Source organism: Lithobates pipiens, unplaced genomic scaffold, assembly GCF_037356315.1.
Source record: "Lithobates pipiens isolate NorthernLeopardFrog02 unplaced genomic scaffold, aLitPip1_a1.2 Scaffold_35, whole genome shotgun sequence".
NCBI lineage: Eukaryota > Metazoa > Chordata > Amphibia > Anura > Ranidae > Lithobates > Lithobates pipiens.
Window position 1 is genome coordinate 9,387,844 of NW_027507811.1, and position 19,593 is coordinate 9,407,436.

Sequence of the window (19,593 nt, forward strand, 5' to 3'; positions counted from 1 at the left end):
AGGTGGGGAAGGAAGGCTCATTGATGGAGGTGGGGGAGGGTAGGCTCATTGATGGAGGTGGGATGAGGAAGGCTCATTGATAGAGGTGGGGAGGAAAGATTCATTGATGGAGGTGGAAGGGGAGGCTCATTGATGGCGGTGGGGTGGGGAAGGCTCATTGATGGAGGTGGGAGGGAAGGTTAATTGATGGAGGTGGGGTGGGGAAGGCTCATTGATGGAGGTGGGAGGGAAGGTTAATTGATGGAGGTGGGGTGGGGAAGGATCATTGATGGAGGTGGGAGGGAAGGTTCATTGATGGAGGTGGGGTGGGGAAGGATCATTGATGGAGGTGGGAGGGAAGGTTCATTGATGGAGGTGGGGTGGGGAAGGATCATTGATGGAGGTGGGAGGGAAGGCTCATTGATGGAGGTGGGGAGGGGAGGCTCATTGATGGAGGTGGGGAGGGGAGGCTCATTGATGGAGGTGGGGAGGGAAGGCTCATTGATGGAGGTGGGGAGGGAAGGCTCATTGATGAAGGCGGGGAGGGAAGACTCATTGATAGAGGTGGGGAGGGAAGGCTCATTGATGGAGGTGGGGAAGGAAGGCTCATTGATGGAGGTGGGGAGGGAAGGCTCATTGATGGAGGTGGGGAGGGAAGGCTCATTGATGGAGGTGGGGAGGGAAGGCTCATTGATGGAGATGGGGAAGGAAGGCTCATTGATGGAGGTGGGGAGGGAAGGCTCATTGATGGAGGTGGGGTGGAGGAGGCTCATTGATAGAGGTGTGGGAAAAGGCTCATTGATGTAGAATGGGGGAGAAGGCTTATTGATGGAGATGTGGAGGGGAGGCTCATTGATGGAGGTGGGGTGGGAAGGCTCATTGATGGAGGTGGGGAGGGAAGGCTCATTGATGGAGGAGTTGGGGGGGGCTCATTGATGGAGGTGGGGAGGGGAAGGCTCATTGATGGAGGTGGGGAGGGAAGGCTCATTGATGGAGGTGGGGAGGGAAGGCTCATTGATGGAGGAGTTGGGGGGGGCTCATTGATGGAGGTGGGGAGGGGAGGCTCATTGATGAAGGTGGGGAGGGGAGGCTCATTGATGAAGGTGGGGAGGGGAGGCTCATTGATGGAGGTGGGGGAGAGAAGGCTCATTGATGGAGGTGGGGAGGGAAGGCTCATTGATGGAGGTGGGGAGGGAAGGCTCATTGATGGAGGTGGGGAAGGAAGGCTCATTGATGGAGGTGGGGTGGGGAAGGCTCGTTGATGGAGGTGCGGAGGGAAGGCTCATTGATGGAGGTGGGGAAGGAAGGCTCATTGATGGAGGTGGGGGAGGGTAGGCTCATTGATGGAGGTGGGATGAGGAAGGCTCATTGATAGAGGTGGGGAGGAAAGATTCATTGATGGAGGTGGAAGGGGAGGCTCATTGATGGCGGTGGGGTGGGGAAGGCTCATTGATGGAGGTGGGAGGGAAGGTTAATTGATGGAGGTGGGGTGGGGAAGGCTCATTGATGGAGGTGGGAGGGAAGGTTAATTGATGGAGGTGGGGTGGGGAAGGATCATTGATGGAGGTGGGAGGGAAGGTTCATTGATGGAGGTGGGGTGGGGAAGGATCATTGATGGAGGTGGGAGGGAAGGTTCATTGATGGAGGTGGGGTGGGGAAGGATCATTGATGGAGGTGGGAGGGAAGGTTCATTGATGGAGGTGGGGTGGGGAAGTATCATTGATGGAGGTGGGGTGGGGAAGGCTCATTGATGGAGGTGGGGTGGGGAAGGCTCATTGATGGAGGTGGGGTGGGCAAGGCTCATTGATGGAGGTGGGAGGGGAGGCTCATTGATAGAGGTGGGGAGGAAAGACTCATTGATGGAGGTGGGAGGGGAGGCTTATTGATGGAGGTGGGGTGGGGAAGGCTCATTGATGGAGGTGGGGGGAGGGAAGGCTCATTGATGGAGGTGGGGAGGGGAGACTCATTGATGGAGGTGGGGAGGGAAGGCTCATTGATGAAGGTGGGGAGGCAAGACTCATTGATAGAGGTGGGGAGGAAAGGCTCATTGATAGAGGTGGGGAGGAAAGGCTCATTGATGGAGGTGGGGAAGGAAGGCTCATTGATGAAGGTGGGGAGGCAAGACTCATTGATAGAGGTGGGGAGGGAAGGATCATTGATAGAGGTGGGGAGGAAAGGCTCATTGATGGAGGTGGGGAAGGAAGGCTCATTGATGGAGGTGGGGAGTGAAGGCTCATTGATGGAGGTGGGGAGTGAAGGCTCATTGATGGAGGTGGGGAGTGAAGGCTCATTGATGGAGGTGGGGAGTGAAGGCTCATTGATGGAGGTGGGGAGTGAAGGCTCATTGATGGAGGTGGGGAGTGAAGGATCATTGATGGAGGTGGGGAGTGAAGGCTCATTGATGGAGGTGGGGAAGGAAGGCTCATTGATGGAGGTGGGGAGTGAAGGCTCATTGATGGAGGTGGGGAAGGAAGGCTCATTGATGGAGGTGGGGAGTGAAGGCTTGCCTGTGTAGTCTGATCCAATAGAAGAGTTACTGGAGCTCATACTGCTGAAAAAGTGAATGCTGGTTCTAATAGAATTGTTTTAGAACACACAGAGCATCACAGTTTGTTGTGTATGGGGCTGTGTAGGCGCAGACCGGTCACGGTGTCCATGCTGACCCATTTCCACAGCCAAAAGAGCCTACAATGGGTGTGTGAGCATCTCGAACTGGAGCATGGAGCAATAGAAGAAGGTGGCCTGGCCTGATGGATTCACAAATAGTTTGAGGAACACAACAATGAGTTTGAGATATTAACTTGGCCTCCAAATTCTCCAGATCTTAATCCAATCAAGTATCTGTGGGATGAGCTGGAAAAACAAGCCCGATCTACAGAGGCCCCACTTAACGACTTACAGAACGTAAAGGATCTGCTACTGACGGCTTGGTGCCAGATACCACAGCATGACCTTCAGAGGTCTAGAGGAGTCCATGCCTTGATGGTTTATGGTGGGTGGTCATAATTTTATGACCAGTGATGCTGATTGGTGTATAGTACTTAAAAGAGGGGTCATTTTTGCATATTAGGGCTAGATAAATACAGTATATGTTAGCCTAGAACCCTATTAAGGATCAACTGAGGGGGAGCTAACCCTGGAGTCTCCAACCAGTTGTTCCATAACTTCCTATATTTTTAGGACATTCCTTATGTTTATACACTAAGTGTCCTCACAGTAGGATATCATTTACTACCCTTAAGCACATAGAATAACTTTAGGGAACTAGGAAGATCCACTTCTGCTCTATGAAGAGTTACATAGTAGGTGAGGCAGAAAAAAGACACAAGTCCATCAAGTCCAACCTGTGTGTGTGATTATATATCAGTATTACATTGTATATCCCTGTATGTTGGGGTCGTTCAGGTGCTTATCTAATAGTTTCTTCAAACTATAGATGCCCCCCCCCTGCTGAGACCACCGCCTGTGGAAGGGAATTCCACATCCTTGACGCTCTTACAGTAAAGAACCCTCTACGTAGTTTAACCACTTCAATACCGGGCACTTAAACACCTTCCTGCCCAGACCAATTTTGAGCTTTCAGCGCTGTCGCACTTTGAATGACAATTGCGCGGTCATGCTACACTGTACCCAAATGAAATTTTTATCATTATTTCCCCACAAATAGAGCTTTCTTTTGGTGGTATTTGATCACCTCTACGGTTTTTATTTTTTGCGCTACAAATAAAAAAATACCGAAAATTTTGAAAAAAAAAATGTTTTTTTTGTTTCAGTTTCAAAACTTTGTAAATAAGTACGTTTTCTCCTTCACTGATGGGCAGTGATGGGGCTACACTGATGGGCACTGATAAGGCGGCACTGGTGGCACCAATGAAGTGGCACTGATGAGGTGGCATTGATGCACACTGATATGTGGCACTGATAGGTGGCACTGATGGGCGACATGGATGGACACTGATAGGTGGCACAAATTGCCACTGATAGCTGGCACGGATTGGCATGGATGGGCAGCACGGATTGGCATGGATGGGCGGCACAGATTGGCATGGATGGGCGGCACAGATGGGCATGGATAGGCGGCACAGATTGGCATGGATAGGCAGCACAGATGGGCATGGATAGGCGGCACAGATGGGCACGGGTGGGCACTGATAGGCGGCACAGGTGGGCACTGATAGGCGGCACAGGTGGGCACTCATAGGCGGCACAGGTGGGCACTGATAGGCGGCACAGGTGGGCACTCATAGGCGGCATTGGTGTTATACTGTACTAATGGATGCCAATCAGTGCCAAACAATAATGCATGCCAATCAGTGATGCCCATTGTGGGCACTGATTGGCATCCATTATGGGCACTGATTGGCATCCATTGTGCTGACTGGCATCCCTGGTGGTCTAGGGAGGATTACCTTTTCCCTGGTGGTCTGGTGGCGTCCCTGGTGGTCCAGTGTGGGCATCCTCGGGGGGGCTGTGCTGATAATCGATCAGCATAGGCCCCCCCTGTCAGAGGAGCAGCCGATCGGCTCTCCTCTACTCGCGTCTGACAGACACGAGTGAGGGAAAGCCGATCACCGGCTCTTCCCATTTACACTGTGATCAGCCGTGATTGGACACGGCTGATCACGTGGTAAAGAGTCTCCGTCGGAGACTCTTTACCGAGATCGTAGTTGCCGGGTGTCAGACTGACACCCCGCAACAACGATCGCCGCGATGCGCGCCCCCGGGGGCGCGCAGCGGCTCATAATCCTGATCACGTCATATGACGTCCGGTCAGGATTATGAAACCACTTTGCCGCCGTCAATTCCCTATAGGGCGGGCGGCAAGTGGTTAAGGTTAAACCTCTTTCCTTCTAATTTTAACGAGTGGCCACATGTGTCTTGAAGCGAAGGATAGCTTAGTGCTCCTCATACGTTTTTTTTGTGTTGTTCAACCAGGACCTCCTTCTTTTGCTGATAGAGTCATTGTTGTAATTATCGGGAAAATGGTGGTGGAAGGAGAGGCGGTGGAGCAATCTATAATGCCGCGCACACCCGATCGGAATTTCGGCCAGCAAAAAGACAGATGAGAGCTTTTCAATCGGAAAATGCGACCGTGTGTACGCTCTATCGGAATTTAGCTGTCCGAATTCCTGCCAGCAAAAATTTGTTAGCGTGTTCTTAATTTTCCCAATGGAAAAACTTTCTATCGGAAAATTCCGATAGCGCGTGTATGCAATTCCGACACGCAAAAACTCACGCATGCTCAGATTCAACTACGAGATGGAAGCTATTGGCTACTGGGTATTGAACTTCCTTTTTCTAGTCCCGTTGTACGTCACCGCGTTCTCGGTGGTCGGAATTTGGTGTATCCGCGTGTAGGCAAGACATTTTGAGCGGAATTCTGTCGGAATCCCGACGGGAAAACCATCAGAGATTTTTCCAACGAGAATTACGATCGCGTGTATGCGGCATCAGGCTAGAGCAGTGATTCTCGACCAGGGTTCCTCCAGAGGTTGTAGGGGTTCCTCCAGCATTGGGCAATTCCTGCCTCTCCGATAAGTTCCCACTGACACCATTGATCTTTTTAGCTCTCTGTAAGGAGGTAATTCTTCCCAATGACCACAAGCGTAAGGACCGTTCTTCCCACCGACCATCACACTAATGTATCATGAGTTGTAGACGTCTCGTTTTTCCCCGAGACTGGAGAACTATTTCAAGGGCTCCTCTGTGTTGAAAAGGTTGATCTATGGGGATAGGGGTCGTGTTCACACTACGAGACGTTGCTCGTGGGGGCTTCAGTTCCTCTGAGCGCCACAAGGTGGTGATCTCTCTTATACCATAGAGACAGGAAGTCTCTATGGAAGACAGGAAGTGATGTCAGGTAAAGACAGGAAGTGATTTTAGGTATAAATAGTAAGTTCCGGGTGAGTGGTGAGTCGGGAGGACGTAGAGAGGAGACATTGCTGAAACTGGCAGTAGAGGAGGTAATAAGATATTATTTTGTATTTACACCCAATAACCCCCCCCCGGCCTGTCCATCCTCTTCCTCCATAGTCATTGTGACGTCTTTTTTTTCCTCCAGCAGGTGATGATAGACACATATATAATGTGGAAACCTAGGTTAACCCCTTCAGAGGTAGAACATTTGCCCCACTTACGGGGTCGGAACCTTCTCTTCATTTTGGAGATGTCACCTTTTCCGCCTAGCGTATCATATCACTTTTCTTGGGAGGTGGGGGGGTTCATTTGGACTTGAGGGAATCTTCTTTGGTTTTTCTTTGCCGGGAGATTCAAAACGAAGTAAAAGTAAACGGCTCAAATAAAAACCAACTCGACATATAAAATGGAATCTCTCATCCGGCAGACAATGGCATACTTGGGTGGGGTTGCGGGTGATTGTGGTCTGCATTTCACCCTAGGGTTGCCACCTCATCCCTTTAAACCCCCGAAACACATATGAATTACACGGGTTCTGTGGCTGACTAACCACTTGCAGACTGGACCATTTTGCTGGTCAAAGACCAGACCACTTTTTGCGATTCGGCACTGCGTCGCTTTAGCTGACAATTGCGCGGTCGTGCGACGTGGCTCCCAAACAAAATTGACGTCCTTTTTTTCCCACAAATAGAGCTTTCTTTTGGTGGTATTTGATCACCCCTGCGGTTTTTATTTTTTGCGCTATAAACAAAAATAGAGCGACAATTTTGAAAAAAAACGCATTATTTTTTACTTTTTGTTATAATAAATATCCCCCAAAAAATATAAAAAAACATTTTTTTCCCTCAGTTTAGGCCGATACGTATTCTTCTACATATTTTTGGTAAAAAAAATCGCAATAAGCGATTATTGATTGGTTTGCGCAAAATTTATAGCGTTTACAAAATAGGGATAGTTTTATAGCATTTTTATTAATAATTTTTTATTATTTTTTTTTTTTTTACTAGTAATGGCGGCGATCAGCGATTTTTATTGTGACTGCGACATTGTGGGGGACCCATCGGACATTTTTGACACATTTTTGGGACCATTGTCATTTATACAGCAATCACTGCTTATATAAATGCAGTGATTCCTGTGTAAATGACACTGGCAGTGAAAGGGCTAACCAGTGGGTGGCAGTGTAGGGGTTAAGTGTTCCTAGGGGTGTGTTACTAACTGTGGGGGGGTTGGGCTTTCATTTAGTGAACACTGATCTCTGCTCCAATCACATGGAGCAGAGATCAGCGTCACTAGTTGCTAGGCAGAATGGAGAAATGTTGTTTACACGGCATTTCCTCCATTCGGCCGCTCCGTGAGACGATCGCGGGGATGCCCGCAGCGATCGAGTCCGCGGGTCCCACGACCGGACTCACGGGGGTCCCGACCAGCGCGGGAGCGCGCCGCCGGCGGCGCGCTCCCGATGGCAGGGTGGCATTGAATATTGGACGTACCTGTACGCCAATATGCCTGCCCGTGCCATTCTGTCGACGTACATCGTCGTGCGCTGGTCGGGAAGTGGTTAAGGTGGCAAATTAAACTCCCTTGGTTCCTTATCTGCCTTAAATTAGCCTCAGAACCCGTGTAATTCACATGCGTTCGGTTTTAAAGGGAACCCTATTTCACCCGCCCGACATTTTTGTTTTTTTGTGTTGCTGTCAGACAGGCAGAAGAGTCTCTGTAGAGATATTATTATAGGCATTGTTGGGCCACGTCTATTTTTTTTCTTGACAGCGGCAGCTCAGATCGAAGGGGAGGCTCCTCCTCAGCTCTGGTCACCCTGAACTGCCGCTTATTAGTAGGGATGGCTGCACTAAAAGGGGGTCTTTACTGCAGGGTTTTACTCAGGGAGGGTCTGTAATGAAAGGATGGGGGGTGGGGTCTGTACTGAGGGGACAAGCCAGGAGGGGGGTGCTCTATTGAGGGTCTGTGTCGCTCTGTGCTGCTGCTGATCCACCGTAAATGATCTGCAAGAAGGGGGAGTCTACACAGGTAGGTTAGTCCTGGGGGTGCTTTACTGAGGGGTTACTGGACTAAGGGGTTATGTGCAAGGGTGGGTATGTATTTGAAAATATGTACTGAGAATTTAGGCAAAGAGGGGTGTTTTTTCTGAGGGGATAGGAGTCGGGGGTCTAAAATGAGGAGTTAGGCTGGAGGGGGGGGGGGGGGTCTCAACTGAAGGGTTATGCTGGGAAGAGGGACTGTCCTGTGGGGTCCATACCAAGAGGTTAGGATGGGGGAGGAGGAAGTCTGTACTGGTGTGGGGGGATCCGCACCAAGAGGTTTGGATGGGGGGGTCTGTACTGGGGATCTGTACCAAGAGGTTAGGGTGGGGGGGGTCTGTACTGGGGGTTCTGCACCAGAGATTAGGATGGGGGGGTCTGTACCAAGAGGTTAGGATGGGGGGGTCTGTACTGGGGATCTGTACCAAGAGGTTAGGGTGGGGGGGGGGGTCTGTACTGGGGGTTCTGCACCAGCCCCCCCGGTCTGTACCAAGAGGTTAGGATGGGAGGGGCTGTATCAATAGGTTAGGATGGGGGAGATGGGGGCTGTACCTGGGGGGGGGGGGGGGGGGGGTCTGTACTGCGAACCAGGCCTAGCTCGTCCACATCAGAGCCCGACCTCAAAATTGGGCTTCTGGAAGAATGGTCAAACATCCCCGTGGACAACCTTCCCAGAAGAAATGAAGCTGTAAAGCAGGGATCTGCAATTAGCGGACCTCCAGCTGTTGCAAAACTACAAGTCCCATCATGCCTCTGCCTTTGGGTGTCATGCTTGTGGCTGTCAGAGTCTTGCTATGCCTCATGGGACTTGTAGCTCTGCAACAGCTGGAGGTCTGCTAATTGCATATCCCTGCTGTAAAGGGCGGAGCCAACTCAGTATTGAACTGTACGGACTAAGACTGGGATGCCATTAAAGTTCATGTGCGTGTAAAGGCAGGTGTCCCAATACTTTTGGTAACATAGTGTATATGTGCTGTGTATACAGAGAGTAGGCTCGTGTTTTATTTACCAATGACCCTTTAAGACCCTCCCATTGTTGCCACAATTTGGCTTTATTTCTTTATTTCTCTGTGGGTAATCGTTCTCTCATTGATAGAACCCCTCATATCACCCCCATCCTAATATTGTACAACCAGTACAGTCCACATCATTCTCTGTTATCAATTGTTGGTCTACAGGAAACCTGGAAAGATCACATGACTAATGAAGATGGAGGAGGAGCGGAGTCAGATGACTGAGAGGAGGATACTAAACCTCACCCTGGAGATCATCTACCTGCTGACCGGAGAGGTGAGGAGGATTCTGGGAGGTCACATGACATCACTCTTATCTCTATTAATAAAACACAGACCTGACCGGAGAGGTGAGGAGGGTTCTGGGGGGTCACATGACATCACTCTTATCTCTATTAATAAAACACAGACCTGACCGGAGAGGTGAGGAGGATTCTGGGAGGTCACATGACATCGCTCTTATCTCTATTAATAAAAACACAGACCTGACCGGAGAGGTGAGGAGGATTCTGGGAGGTCACATGACATCACTCTTATCTCTATTAATAAAACACAGACCTGACCGGAGAGGTGAGGAGGATTCTGGGAGGTCACATGACATCACTCTTATCTCTATTAATAAAACACAGACCTGACCGGAGAGGTGAGGAGGATTCTGGGAGGTCACATGACATCACTCTTATCTCTATTAATAAAACGCAGACCTGACCGGAGAGGTGAGGAGGATTCTGGGATTCTAACATGATGTTCCTATTGGTTCCTCAATACAGAGATTTCCTCTGGTGAAGTCCGGTGATCATATGACCATCACAGTGCCTCCATGTGACTCCCTAAAACCTGAGAGACACAACATGGAGAAGATTCTAGAAGTCACCAAGAAGATGATGGAGCTGCTGACAGGAGAGGTGAGGAGGATTCTGGGAATTGTGGGACATTATCCAGTAACAGACAAGGGATGTGTCTGGATGGTGACTGTATCATTGTGTGTGTCAGGTTCCTATAAGGTGTCAGGATGTCACTGTCTATTTCTCCATGGAGGAGTGGGAGTATTTAGAAGGACACAAGGATCTCTACAAGGACGTCATGATGGACAATCAGCCGCCCCTCACATCACCGGGTAAGAGGAGACTTTATTGTAAAGGAGAGAGCAGTACGGAGGCTCCACCTAGATCCCCCATCATCTGATAAACACATAGAAACAATGTATTCAGTCAGTGTGTGTGTTTCCTACAGATGGATCCAGTAATGGGAACCCACCAGAGAGATGTCCCCGTCCTCTGTATTCCCGGGATTCCACACAGGAAGGTCACACCATCCCCCACCATCATCAGGTAGATGATCAACACTTATTTGTAGTTATGATTTATACACAAACATGTTTCTTCTAATAAATATTTTATTATATACTCAGAGTGAAAACCTCTGGGATTATAATATTGTAGTTAAAGAAGAGTATATAGAGGAGGATGAGGAGTATATGATGAAGAAGCCTTCTGAAGGACACCCGGGTCTCTATGAGGATGCTATGAAGGAGCCACCTAATACCAGGAACCCACCAGAGAGATGTCCCCGTCCTCTGTATTCCACACAGGAAGGTCACCCCATCCCCCACCATCATCAGGTAGGTGGAGTTGAAGGTCACCCCATCCCCCACCATCATCAGGTAGGTGGAGTTGAGGGTCGGGAACATAAAGTGATTGAACACTCTGACATGTGGAGATGATGTGTGGACTCTACAAGATGATATTTTCTATGTGATCTCACATCATAAATACTTCTGTTACAGATGTTATTTTCTGCCATTCTGTTGGTTTAGGGTGAAGATCTGATGAACATGAAAGTTGAGGGTGAAGTAGAAGAGACGTATGTGAGGGATGATCAGCAATATACGGAGGAGGCTGGAATGACGAGGACATTCATAGAGGAGGACACTCCTACAGAGATCAGCACAGGTGACCCATCATATATTCTTCTCTTATCTCTGCTCTGTTACTGCTCACTGATTGGTCCAGAGTAGGGCGGGAGCTGAGTGATATCAGCTAATAATAGGTTGATGATGGTCCCCTCCCTGTACTGATACCCTATTTGTGGTTCAGCTGGCAGTATTAGGTTGTGGGTCACTCCTAGTTACAGTAGCACAGATATGATAACACAGATTGAGCCTTTTTTTTCTTTTCTTCCTTCCTTATAACTAAATGTTAACAGTAACGTCTAGCGACTGTCTTGATTATCATTAGGCTGGTTCCTCTTCTTCCAGAAGACTTATCGCTAATTTTTTTTTTTATAAAAATAGTCTTGTGGTTGTGTGAAGAGCATGGACCTCCCAGCCCCCATTGGTTCCTGCTCTTCTGACAAGGCTGTGTAAATGTAGAAGTGATCTGGGAGGACCAAAGGACTGAAGAGGGGGGAAAAGTCCCGGCTGGTTGGGACCTCCACAGAGAACATCTCCTCACTCATATCTACCTGATCCAGATGGGATCTTGATGGAAGTGAACTAACCCTCTCATATCTATTGATGATGTTTTTCTATTTTTCCAGGACACGCCATGGAGAAACCCTCAAAGGATCGTCTCACTTTATCTCCAGGTTGTAGAATGGAAGATGAGGACATCACAGGAGATTGTGGAGGAGAAAAGACAATGATCTCCACTATGGATGGTGGACTTCACAGTGTGGATAGACCATGGAGTCCCTCCGACTCTGAGCAACCTCGTACTGTGGGGGATGGTGCCGGAGTTCAGGATGAGAAGACATTTCCCTGTCCTGAATGTGGGGAAAGTTTCAGCTCTGAGTCACGTCTTTCAGTACATCAGAGCTCTCACACGGGGGAGGAGCTTAATTCCTGTCCTGAGTGCGGGAAGTGTTTTCTTCACAAATCAGAGCTGGTCTCGCATTACAGATTTTACACGGAGGAGAACGTGTACTCCTGTCCTGAGGTTGGAAGATGTTTTTCACTAAAGTCCAATCTTACGTTCCATCAGAGTTTACACACGGGCGAGAAGCCGTATTCCTGTTCTGAGTGCGGGAAATGTTTTTTACGGAAATCGGACCTCCTTGTACATCAAAGAGCTCACACGGGGGAAAAGCCTTACTCCTGCCCCGAGTGCGGCAAATGTTTTTCGCAGAAATCCAGTTTCTCCAAACATCGGCTACTGCACACGGGCCAGAAGTCGTATGCCTGCCCTGAGTGCGGGAAGTGTTTTTCACAGAAGGCCCATCTTTCCAGACATCAGCGGCTGCACACGGGCGAGAAGCCGTACGGCTGCCCCGAGTGCGGGAAATCTTATCCGCAGAAATCGGACCTTCTTGTACATCAGAGATCTCACACGGGGGAAAAGCCTTACTCCTGTCCCGAGTGCGGGAAGTGTTTTTCACAGAAATCCAGCTTTTCCAAACACCAGAGATTGCACACGGGCGAGAAGCTGTATTCGTGTCCTCTGTGCGGGAAATGTTTTTCGCAGAAGGCCCATCTTTCCAGACATCAGAGATCGCACACGGGGGAGAAGCCTTATGCCTGCCCCGAGTGCGGGAAATGTTTCTCACAGAAGGTCTGCCTTTCCAGACATCAGAGACTGCACACGGGCGAGAAGCCGTATTCCTGCCCCGAGTGCGGGAAATGTTTTTCGCAGAAGTCCTGTCTTTCCAGACATCAGAGGTTGCACGCGGGCAGGAAGCTGTGTGCCTGACCTGAGTGTGGGAGATGTTATACACAGAAATCAGGCCTTGCTGCACACAAAAGATCTCACTCGGGGGAGGGGAGTTGTGTTACTGCACTGTGTGCGGGAAATGTTTTTCAAGGAAACCCTGTTCTAACACATGAGAGATCTCGCACAAATAACAAGCCGTGTTCCTGCTTTAAATATTTCCCACAGAAGTCTAACCCCACCAAACCATCGGGGGGAACCCAAAGAACCCTCAAGGTGTAGGAGATGTCTTCTATAGGAACCATATTTTGCTGTACACCGGAGATCCTACACTGGGAAGAAGCCCCCTCCTAGGAGCGTCTCTGGTTCCTAAGCCGCCCCCTTTCTGTATCCTGCTGCTCATCTCCTGTCCAATCCCTGGACTGTGTGTCAGTTGCTAGGCAACAGACAAGGCGCAGGCAGCAGCAGCCCCTCAGATCTCTCTGGTCACTGCTGGCACTCCGCTTAAGATCTTCCTCGGTGCTTGCCAACAGGTCAGCTCGGCTTTTCCAGCTTTCTTTGCCCTTATTGGCCAATGTGCCTCGGGATTGGGATCTAGGCATGTGATAGGTCCTGATTCTCTGGAATCAACAACTGTTTGCTACCGGGCAAGACCTGCCTGTGGATTACGTTACTCTCTGCTGCCTATTCTGACCTTTTTTTTCTTTCTCTAGTTTATACTGCTGTCTGATGCCAGCCTTGGCCTCACTGTCTGCTGCCCATTCTGACCATTTCCTTTCTCTAGTTTACACTGCTTTCTTCTGCTAGCCCTGGTCTCACTGTCTGCTGCCTAGCCCGATCTCTGCCTGTCCATGGATTATGTTACAATCTGCTGCCTATCCTGACCTAGCCTCACTGTCTGCTGCCCATCCTGACCTTTTTTCTTTTTCTAGTTTAAACTGCTGTGTATGCCAGCCTTGGCCTCATTGTCTGCTGCCCATCCTGACCTTTTCCTTTATCTAGTTTACACTGCTGTCTCCTGGCTTTACTGTCTGCTGCCTATACTGACCTTTTCCTTTCTCTAGTTCACACTGCTGTCTTCTGCCAGCCCTGGCCTCACTGTCTGCTGCCTAGCCCGATCTCTGCCTGGCTCTGGATTATGTTACTATCTGCTGCCTATCCTGACCTGCCCTGGCCTCACTGTGTGCTGCCTATCCTGACCTGCCCTGGCCTCACTGTGTGCTGCCTATCCTGACCTGGCCTCACTGTGTGCTGCCTATCCTGACCTGCCCTGGCCTCACTGTGTGCTGCCTATCCTGACCTGCCCTGACCTCACTGTGTGCTGCCTATCCTGACCTGACCTGCCCTGCCCTGGCCTCACTGTCTGCTGCCTATCCTGAGCCTTCTCCTTTTCTCTAGTTTACATTACTGTCTGCTACCAGCCCTGACCCCTTTCTGGCTCTGGATTATGCTACTGCCTAGCTTACAACCGTGTCTGTTGCCTATCCTGACCACTTCCTTTCTCTAGTTTACAATGCTGCCAGCCTTGGCCTCGCTGTCAGCTGCCTATTCCAACCTTTTACCTTTCGCTAGTTGACACTCACTGTCTACTGCCAGCCTTGGCCTCACTGTCTGCTGCCTATCCTGACCTGTTACCTTTCTCTAGTTGACACTGCTGTCTGCTGCCATTCCTGAGCCTCGCTGTTTGCTGCCTATGCTAACCTTTTCCTTTCTCTAGTTGACACTGCTGCCAGCCCTGACCCCTGCCTTGCTCTGGATTATGCTACTGCCTGCCACCTATCCTGACCTCTTCCTTTCCCTAGAGTACCCTACTCTTTACTTTCTGAGCTGACCTCTACCTGGCTGTGGATTATGCTACTGCCTATCCGGACTTTTTTTTTTTCTCTAAAATATACAACTGCTCTTTGAATGCTGGTACTACCTGCTGCCTACCCTAACCTCAGTCTTTCTCTGGATAATGCTGCTTCCTGCCACCTATCATGACCTCTTCCTGTCTCTAGATTAGGCTGCTGTCTCCTGCCCTGACCTCTGCCTCCGGATTTTATTACTTGCTACACGCCAGCAGGAGGAAGGAGGTCCTGATTCCTCCATATAGATCTTTATATCACTAGAGGGGTCATCAATGGGAGGAAGGACGTCCTGATTCCTCTATATAGACCTTCATATCACTAGAGGGGTCACGTGCAGGAGGAAGGAGGTCCTGATTCCTTTATATCACTAGAGAGATCACATGCAGGAGGAAGGAGGTCCTGATTCCTCTATATAGATCTTTATATCACTAGAGGGGTCATCAATGGGAGGAAGGACGTCCTGATTCCTCTATATAGACCTTCATATCACTAGAGGGGTCACGTGCAGGAGGAAGGAGGTCCTGATTCCTTTATATCACTAGAGGGATCACATGCAGGAGGAAGGAGGTCCTGATTCCTCTATATAGATCTTTATATCACTAGAGGGGTCACCAGCGGGAGGAAGGAGGTCCTGATTCCTCTATATAGATCTTTATATCACTGGAGGAAGGAGGTCCGGCTTCTTCTATATAGATCTTTATATTACTAGAGGGGTCACAGGCAGGAGGAAGGAGGTCCTGATTCCTCTATATAGATCTTTATATCACTAGAGGGATCACCGGCAGAAGGAAGGAGGTCCTGATTCCTCCATATAGATCTTTATATCACCGGAGGGATCACCAGCAGGAGGAAGGAGGTCCTGATTCCTCTATATAGATGTTGCCATCACTAGAGGGATCACCAGCAGGAGGAAGGAGGTCCTGATTCCTCTATATAGATCTTTATATCACTAGAGGGATCACCAGCAGGAGGAAGGAGGTCCTGATTCCTCTATATAGATCTTTATATCACTAGAGGGGTCACCAGCAGCAGGAAGGAGGTCCTGATTCCTCTATATAGATCTTTATATCACTAGAGGGGTCACCAGCGGGAGGAAGGAGGTCCTGATTCCTCTATATAGATCTTTATATCACTAGAGGGGTCACATGCAGGAGGAAGGAGGTCCTGATTCCTCTATATAGATCTTCATATCACTAGAGGGATCACCAGCAGGAGGAAGGAGGTCCTGATTCCTCTATAAAGATCTTTATATCAATAGAGGGTTCACCAGCAGGAGGAAGGAGGTCTTGATTCCTCCATATAGATCTTTATATCACTAGAGGGATCACCAGCAGGAGGAAGGAGGTCCTGATTCCTCTATATAGATCTTTATATCACTAGAGGGATCACCAGCAGCAGGAAGGAGGTCCTGATTCCTCTATATAGATCTTTATATCACTAGAGGGGTCACCAGCAGGAGGAAGGAGGTCCTGATTCCTCCATATAGATCTTTATATCACCGGAGGGATCACCAATGGGAGGAAGGAGGTCCTGATTCCTCTATATAGATATTTATATCACTAGAGGGGTCACCGGCAGGAGGAAGGAGGTCCTGATTTCTCTATATAGACCTTTATATCTCCAGCGGGAAGAAGGAGGTCCTTATTCCTCCATATATATCTTTCCTTAGACCTCATTTAGAATATTGTGTCCAGTTCTGGAGACCTCACTTACAAAAAGATATTGATAAGACAGAACAGGTACAGAGACGAAACATAAACAATGGTGAAAGGTTTGGGGGATAATACGTATCAGGAGAGATTTCCAGGAACCTAATATGTACAGTCCGAAAGGGGAGACATGACTGAACCCTTTAAATACATGAAGGGGGTGAACAAGGCTCGGGAGGGCAGGATTCTCAATCTGAAGCTAAGATCAAGAACACGGGGACATGGCCTTAAAGTAACTGGAGGAAAGTTCAAAACTAATCTTAGAAAGTATTATTTTACTGAAAGAGTAGTTGATGCTTGGAATAGACTTCCAGCAGAGGTAGAAAATCAACAGTAAATGGCTTCAAATATGTTTGGGACAAACACAGGCCTATATAGGGGGGCAGACTCGATGGGCCACTTGGTACTTTTTCTGTCGCCACTCTTCTGTTTATATGTTTCTGCTGGGGCGAGATTGGGTCAAATCTTGATATACACCTCACAAAATATGTGGCTGAGTGCTCCTTTGACCTTTTTTTTATATGTTCTGAATAAAGATTTAACTCTTATAGCAAGTAATCTTGTAATCTAGAAATGGGACAGGGGACATCCATCTGTCCCAGACACTAGAGACCTTACAATTCAATCTGGCATTCTCTGCTAGGAGATAGAAGAAGGAATGTCATTCCTGGCTGAGTCCCTCTAGGATATGGAAGGAGGGGGTGTCACTGCTGGTTGGGTCCCTCTAGGAGAGAGAAGGAGGGGGTGTCACTGCTGGTTGGGTCCCTCTAGGAGAGAGAAGGAGGGGGTGTCACTGCTGGTTGGGTTTCTCTAGGAGAGAGAAGGAGGGGGTGTCACTGCTGGTTGGGTCCCTCTAGGAGAGAGAAGGAGGGGGTGTCACTGCCGGTTGGGTCCCTCTAGGAGAGAGAAGGAGGGGGTGTCACTGCCGGTTGGGTCCCTCTAGGATATGGAAGGAGGGGGTGTCACTGCTGGTTGGGTCCCTCTAGGAGAGAGAATGAGGAGGTGTCACTGCTGGTTGGGTCCCTCTAGGAGAGAGAATGAGGAGGTGTCTCTGCTGGTTGGGTCCCTCTAGGAGAGAGAAGGAGGGGGTGTCACTGCTGGTTGGGTCCCTCTAGGAGAGAGAAGGAGGGGGCGTCACTGCTGGTTGGGTCCCTCTAGGAGAGAGAAGGAGGGAGTGTCACTGCTGGTCGGGTCCCTCTAGGAGAGAGGAGGAGGGGGTGTCACTGCTGGTTGGGTCCCTCTAGGAGAGAGAAGGAGGGGCTGTCGCTGCCGGTTGGGTCCCTCTAGGAGAGAAGGAGGGGGGGTGTCACTGCCGGTTGGGTCCTTCTAGGAGAGAGAAGGAGGTGGTGTCGCTGCCGGTTGGGTCCCTCTAGGAGAGAGAAGGAGGGGGTGTCGCTGCCGGTTGGGTCCCTCTAGGAGAGAGAAGGAGGGGGTGTCTCTGCTGGTTGGGTCCCTCTAGGAGAGAGAAGGAGGGGGTGTCACTGCCGGTTGGGTCCCTCTAGGAGAGAGGAGGAGGGGGTGTCACTGCCGGTTGGGTCCCTCTAGGAGAGAGAAGGAGGGGGTGTCACTGCCGGTTGGGTCCCTCTAGGAGAGAGAAGGAGGGGGTGTCATGGCTGGTTGGGTTCCTCTAGGAGAGAGAAGGAGGGGGTGTCACTGCCTGTTGGGTTCCTCTAGGAGAGAGAAGGAGGGGGTGTCACTGCCTGTTGGGTCCCTCTAGGGGAGAGAAGGAGGGGGTGTCACTGCCTGTTGGGTCCCTCTAGGGGAGAGAAGGAGGGGGTGTCACTGCCGGTTGGGTTCCTCTAGGAGAGAGAAGGAGGGGGTGTCACTGCCGGTTGGGTTCCTCTAGGAGAGAGAAGGAGGGGGTGTCACTGCTGGTTGGGTTCCTCTAGGGGAGAGAAGGAGGGGGTGTCACTGCTGGTTGGGTCCCTCTAGGGGAGAGAAGGAGGGGGTGTCACTGCCGGTTGGGTTCCTCTAGGAGAGAGAAGGAGGAGGTGTCACTGCCGGTTGGGTTCCTCTAGGAGAGAGAAGGAGGGGGTGTCACTGCTGGTTGGGTTCCTCTAGGGGAGAGAAGGAGGGGGTGTCACTGCTGGTTGGGTTCCTCTAGGAGAGAGAAGGGGGTGTCACTGCCGGTTGGGTCCCTCTAGGAGAGAGAAGGAGGGGGTGTCACTGCCGGTTGGGTTCCTCTAGGAGAGAGAAGGGGGTGTCACTGCCGGTTGAGTCCCTCTAGGAGAGAGAAGGAGGGGGTGTCACTGCCGGTTGGGTCCCTCTAGGAGAGAGAAGGAGGGGGTGTCACTGCCGGTTGGGTTCCTCTAGGAGAGAGAAGGGGGTGTCACTGCCGGTTGAGTCCCTCTAGGAGAGAGAAGGATGGGGTGTCACTGCCGGTTGGGTCCCTCTAGGAGAGAGGAGGAGGGGGTGTCACTGCCGGTTGGGTCCCTCTAGGAGAGAGAAGGAGGGGGTGTCACTGCCGGTTGGGTCTCTCTAGGAGAGAGAAGGAGGGGGTGTCATGGCTGGTTGGGTTCCTCTAGGAGAGAGAAGGAGGGGGTGTCACTGCCTGTTGGGTTCCTCTAGGAGAGAGAAGGAGGGGGTGTCACTGCCTGTTGGGTCCCTCTAGGGGAGAGAAGGAGGGGGTGTCACTGCTGGTTGGGTTCCTCTAGGAGAGAGAAGGAGGGGGTGTCACTGCCTGTTGGGTCCCTCTAGGGGAGAGAAGGAGGGGGTGTCACTGCCTGTTGGGTCCCTCTAGGAGAGAGAAGGAGGGGGGTGTCACTGCTGGTTGGGTTCCTCTAGGAGAGAGAAGGAGGGGGTGTCACTGCCGGTTGGGTTCCTCTAGGAGAGAGAAGGAGGGGGTGTCACTGCCGGTTGGGTTCCTCTAGGAGAGAGAAGGAGGGGGTGTCACTGCCGGTTGGGTTCCTCTAGGAGAGAGAAGGAGGGGGTGTCACTGCCGGTTGGGTTCCTCTAGGGGAGAGAAGGAGGGGGTGTCACTGCTGGTTGGGTTCCTCTAGGAGAGAGAAGGAGGGGGTGTCACTGCTGGTTGGGTTCCTCTAGGGGAGAGAAGGAGGGGGTGTCACTGCTGGTTGGGTCCCTCTAGGGGAGAGAAGGAGGGGGTGTCACTGCTGGTTGGGTCCCTCTAGGAGAGAGAAGGAGGGGGTGTCACTGCCGGTTGGGTCCCTCTAGGAGAGAGAAGGAGGGGGTGTCACTTCCGGTTGGGTCCCTCTAGTAGAGAGGAGGAGGGGGTGTCACTGCTGGTTGGGTCCCTCTAGGAGAGAGGAGGAGGGGGTGTCACTGCCGGTTGGGTCCCTCTAGGAGAGAGAAGGAGGGGGTGTCACTTCCGGTTGGGTCCCTCTAGTAGAGAGGAGGAGGGGGTGTCACTCCTGGCTGAGTCCCTCTACTGCCCTGCTCTTAAGCAGCAGATTTGAAGGAAGACGTCATGATGAGAGACTCTA

General features: G+C 50.6%; 3 protein-coding genes across 4 annotated transcripts in view; 2 read left to right on the forward strand and 1 right to left on the reverse strand.

Annotated features, from left to right (window-relative positions):
• The window catches only part of LOC143955900 (uncharacterized), a 184,872-nt gene that overhangs the window by 92,614 nt on the left and 72,665 nt on the right, over positions 1–19,593 (reverse strand). The window lies entirely within an intron of this gene.
• LOC143955886 (uncharacterized) lies at positions 5,881–10,683 on the forward strand. Its single transcript, XM_077466007.1, has 6 exons — positions 5,881–5,942; positions 9,116–9,227; positions 9,721–9,855; positions 9,944–10,067; positions 10,184–10,281; positions 10,362–10,683. The coding sequence occupies exons 2-6, from the start codon at positions 9,141–9,143 to the stop codon at positions 10,671–10,673; spliced, it is 756 nt and encodes a 251-aa protein (XP_077322133.1). The 5' UTR covers positions 5,881–5,942; positions 9,116–9,140; the 3' UTR covers positions 10,674–10,683.
• The window catches only part of LOC143955741 (uncharacterized), a 48,227-nt gene continuing 39,904 nt past the window's right edge, over positions 11,271–19,593 (forward strand). Inside the window, exon 1 of the mRNA XM_077465862.1 lies at positions 11,271–12,605. Within this exon, the coding sequence (XP_077321988.1) occupies positions 11,497–12,605 (1,109 nt within the window). The 5' untranslated portion in view covers positions 11,271–11,496. The remainder of the gene's footprint in view (positions 12,606–19,593) is intronic.

Bases quoted from the DNA above. Each gene is read 5' to 3' on its own strand.
- LOC143955886 (XM_077466007.1), top strand. From the start codon at position 9,141: ATGAAGATGGAGGAGGAGCGGAGTCAGATGACTGAGAGGAGGATACTA. The intron at 9,856-9,943 runs GTGAGGAGGATT...TGTGTGTGTCAG, and splicing joins TGGAGCTGCTGACAGGAGAG to GTTCCTATAAGGTGTCAGGA. The intron at 10,068-10,183 runs GTAAGAGGAGAC...TGTTTCCTACAG, and splicing joins GCCGCCCCTCACATCACCGG to ATGGATCCAGTAATGGGAAC.